The following is a 4,375-nucleotide window of genomic DNA, read 5'->3' as shown; positions in this document are numbered from 1 at the left end:
GATAATCTGCTCTGCATACATGTTGAAAAGGTATGGAGACAGGATGCATCCCTGGCGTACACCCTTCCCAATTTTAAACCATGCAGTGTTACCCTGCTCTATTCTAACTACTGCCTCTTGGTCCAAGTACAGGTTTCGCATTAGCACAATTAAATGTTCTGGGATTCCCATTCCGAGCGGCGAGGCGCTCATGGCCGCCGTCAGGATGGCCGAGCGGTCTAAGGCGCTGTGTTCAGGTCGCAGTCTCCCCTGGAGGCGTGGGTTCGAATCCCACTCCTGACACGCCACGCCACAGTGACCCTTTGAACAAAAATCTGAACCCTCTTCTACCCTGTGCTATCTTCACACTTCCTGACACACAAGAGCCCACTACAGCACTGTGTCAATTCACCTGGTTGAGGGACTTCCACTCCTTCACAGACCCTCCATTCTTCCCAGCATCATGTCCTTATCTAAGGAACAGCACCTCCTACAATATGCCCAAAGTATGTGAAGCAAAGCCTTCATCTTCTTGCCCCCAGTGAGCACTCTGGCTGCAACCTCTCCAAGATATATCTGTTTACTCTCTGTACATGGAATGTTCAGTGCTCTTCTCCAACTCCCTAACTCCAAGGCCTCAATTTTTTTTTCTGTCATCCTTATTCACTATCTAGCTCTCAGATGCACAGTTAGTCATCGGAAAGACTATGGCTTGCATCAGACACACCTTGGTCTTCCAACTGACATCACTACTCCTCAATAATTTGAAAAGGTTACCCCCCCCCTTTTTTTTTGCTATATACACAATTTATAGTGGAGACAAAATTTTCACAGAGGCAATCTGGCATCATGCAGCATTTTTAAAAGAAATCCATGTGTAAGTGGACCCGTGTCATTTAATCTCATCTTGCTGATAGGTCAACTGTACAGTGCTTTCCTTAGTTCTGTGAGGTATTCTAAGGAATTATTAAAACCAATGGAAAAGTAGAAATCAGCAGATCAGAAGCGAGGGGGATCATCCTGGTGACCCTTGAGTTTATGGCTAACATACTGAGTAGGCATAGGAAATCTTCAAATTTATACCCAGTAGATAAAAGAAGAAGGGAACTCTTGTGGCTTAGTGGTAAGGAAATGTACTGACAACTCAAAAGAATGTGGTTAAAATCCACTAGCCACCCCCTAAAAGAAAAATGGACAATCTCCTCTTATGAGATTTACTACCTCTAAAATCCTAGTGGGAAGTGAGCTATGGGTCAAGTCACAATCAATGGTAAACAACAGGTAGGAGGAGAAGCCTGGAAAATTCCAAAGCTTATCCCCCTGGTTGGTGGGAAAATCTCAAATCTGCAGCCAGCATGTCAAAAGGACCCCAATGTTATTACTGGGAATCTGATGTCTGTGGTTAAAAGAAGTAGTAGGCTAAGCAGCAGGGAATTGTGCTGCTAGCCTAAACACGGCCACTTAGAACCACTATGAGCTCCATGGAAAGAGGGACATGCAATCTTATCTTCTCTTGCATAATTTATAGCCCCTGAAAACATACTGGAAGGTCAGTTCTGAGTTGTTGCTGACTTGACAGCAATGATGTATTTTTTTTTAAGTTGGCAATTAACAGAATAAAACACACTGATTTAATAGGCACTACTTTACAAACTCACTTTAAAAGTAAAATTTGATAAAACTGAGCTGTATGCTCCCTTGGACATATCCAACTCTAGTATATGTTGCATAAATATTGACATGGACAAAGAAGTTTTCACTGAAGCACTCATTATTTCCTGTCAAGATTTAACCCAATTAAATTACTTGATGTTATAAAGTATGTTTACAGTGTTAATCCAAACGCCATGCCTCTCTACCAGTTTGAATTCCACTGGAGGCTCCTAAGAGAAGGGTGAGGAATCTTCTCCCATGAAATTTACAGCCTCCAAAAACCCACTGGAGGGTAAGTTATGAATAGGTTCCAACTTGATGGCATGAGATAATGATGGGTAGGCAAATTCATAGCAGTTTTGAAAGAATACAAATAAAGCTACTAACTATAAGGGGAGTGAGATTGGGGACATAAGAAAAAGCAGTGTAAAATGGGCATGTTTATAAATATACTTAGAAAGGAACTCAAAAAAGTTCAATTCTAGTCTGGCATTCATGAAAATGATCAATATCTGAATATTTGGCATAATTCTGTATTTTAATATCTATGTTTCACATACCCTCTTATTGTACCGTTTGTCTCAGGATCACCAGGGTCCAACGTCTCTTTTAAGAAGTTTATATAATGAATCCAAAGGTCAACACTAAGAGGAATTGCCTGAAGTCCCCGACGATAAACCTAAGAAGAAAACAACAAACTGTACTTCAACTATTTAAATATTTTTTCACAGAGAGGCAACACTGTGTTATCCGGTGAACCTTAGAAATACTAATTACTGGAATTTTGTTTAAATAATCTACCATTACCATTTGGGTGGAGGTTGGATAGAACATGGCAATGTTCTGATCCCCACGTGCAGAGTCTTGATCTTCAAAGCGCAGCAGTCCCTGCATTCTGACCGGGTTGTGTGGGCAGGCTTTGGGTTACAGACCAAAGGGCACAGACCCATTAGAGCATCAATGACAGCGTCTGACCAAAAATGCAATAAGACGTAGCAAATGTGACTAGCAAACCAACTATATTGTTTGGAAAATGAGAAATAAATGTAAGTGAGAGAAAAGCCCTGCCCTACTTGTTAAGCTGCAGTGTAATACAGAGGCTTGCACTGCAAAGCTTGACAAACTGTAGAGGTTTAACGCACCTGCCAACAAAGAGAGAAAATATTAGCTACAAATGCCACAAGAGTGACAAATGCAAATAAAATACCCTATAAAATTGTTTGACCATAAATGGTAGATACTGCCAGCCAAAAAATAAAAAGTCAGTTTTGTAATTATTTGGCTTACAGTACCTAATGGAAATAACTTTATTGAGAGTTGTACGCACCTCATCTGATTGTTTTATGTTGTCATGTCGTTTTTCAAGATCCGCATACTTTTTCCAGTAACCATAGCAATATGGATAGTGAATAAAAAATTTGTCAAAAGCTTTCCTGGCAGCCATCAAGTGATTCTAATGAAAATAAAACAAAATGTTTAAATATATTATAATTTTCTACCACAAAATATTCATACTCTTTTCATATATATTACCCAAATAAAACCAGATTTAAAACATATACACACTATAGTCTTTTTTACCTGGAAATACAAGCATGTCCTCTGAAGCAGAAAAGACTAATTCTGTTATATAGCAAGATACATTTTTGATTCAGCAATTTTACACATACACACATTATAAAATATTAGGTTTTGAACACACACACACACACACACACACACACACTCTCTCTCTCTCTCTCTCTCTCTCTCTGACTCCAAATGTATAAACTGCTATTTTTCAAAACTAAGTTACTTTTCAGAACTAAAAATGTGTGTATTTATTCAGTTTCATCTAAGTTATAAAAAAGTCAATCTGCCTTAAATAATAAGGCTCGGTAATATTTTATTTTTCTGTCCCTTTTAAGACCATTTAAATAGTTACTAACCTCCTGTTCTACATACTGAAGCAAATATACCCAGCCTGTAAAATCCTGAGGGTTATTTTCTACAGTTTTCCAAAACTTTTCATATTCTGGAGGAAAATTTGCTTCAGAGTCTATCACTGGGAGGTCCACGGCACTTGGAATTTCATTTTCTTCCGTCGTTGCATTCACACTAGGAGATCCATCAGGTGACTGTTCCATTTCAGTAACATTCATAATTTCAGTACTGAAATCAGCAGATAGTTCTACTGCTGCTACCTCCGAACTGCTGCCTGTGCTGCCATTACTAGAATTTCTGTACTCATCCATGTGAGAATTTTGCATAGCTGTTGACGCTGCCTTCTACTAAAAGATCTGTGAAAACACAAAGACAAATATCTTCTAAATGCTAATAAAATTACTTAGTGCCATCAGCAATCTTTTTAGAAAGTCCTATTAATTTGGTTCTTGATATTTACTATAAGTTATAATCAGAAAATTTATCAGTTTCTCTTATAATTGAAGTTCTATGAGATATTAATTCTTCCTAAAGACTGCTATTTTGTGTATTTTAAGAGAAAATTAAGTATCTTTGGATTAAGTTTTTCATTCATAAAACAAATATATATGCCTACTACCTAAACAAGCTAAAAGTCTGTTGTTGTTCTTGTTAGGTGCCCCCAAATTGACTACAACCCATAGTGACTGTGTGAACAACAGATCTGAACTCCATCTTATCCTGTGCCATTCTCATAATTCCTGACACATTAGAGCCCATTGTGGTACTCCCTGTGTCAATCTACCTGGTCAAGATTCTTCTCTTTCACTGACCCTCCATC

The 4,375-nt window shown here is 38.4% G+C and overlaps 1 protein-coding gene and 1 non-coding gene across 2 annotated transcripts in view; one reads left to right on the top strand and one right to left on the bottom strand.

Moving 5' to 3' along the window:
• Positions 1–3,881, bottom strand: part of PRPF39 (pre-mRNA processing factor 39) — a 27,671-nt gene extending 23,790 nt beyond the window's left edge. Inside the window, exons 1-3 of the mRNA XM_006896011.1 lie at positions 3,561–3,881; positions 2,960–3,085; positions 2,193–2,311 (exon numbers count right to left, since the gene is read on the bottom strand). Coding sequence (XP_006896073.1) covers positions 2,193–2,311; positions 2,960–3,085; positions 3,561–3,881 — 566 coding nt within the window. The remainder of the gene's footprint in view (positions 1–2,192; positions 2,312–2,959; positions 3,086–3,560) is intronic.
• TRNAL-CAG lies at positions 200–282 on the top strand. The gene has a single exon. It is a non-coding gene; the product is annotated as a tRNA-Leu (tRNA).
• Positions 3,882–4,375: the final 494 nt, after the last annotated feature.

Source organism: Elephantulus edwardii, unplaced genomic scaffold (assembly GCF_000299155.1).
Source record: "Elephantulus edwardii isolate Elephantulus edwardi_28Jun2011 unplaced genomic scaffold, EleEdw1.0 scaffold00179, whole genome shotgun sequence".
In the NCBI taxonomy this organism is placed as follows: domain Eukaryota; kingdom Metazoa; phylum Chordata; class Mammalia; order Macroscelidea; family Macroscelididae; genus Elephantulus; species Elephantulus edwardii.
Note: the sequence above shows the minus strand (reverse complement) of the source record. Positions and strands in the feature narration are given on the sequence as shown.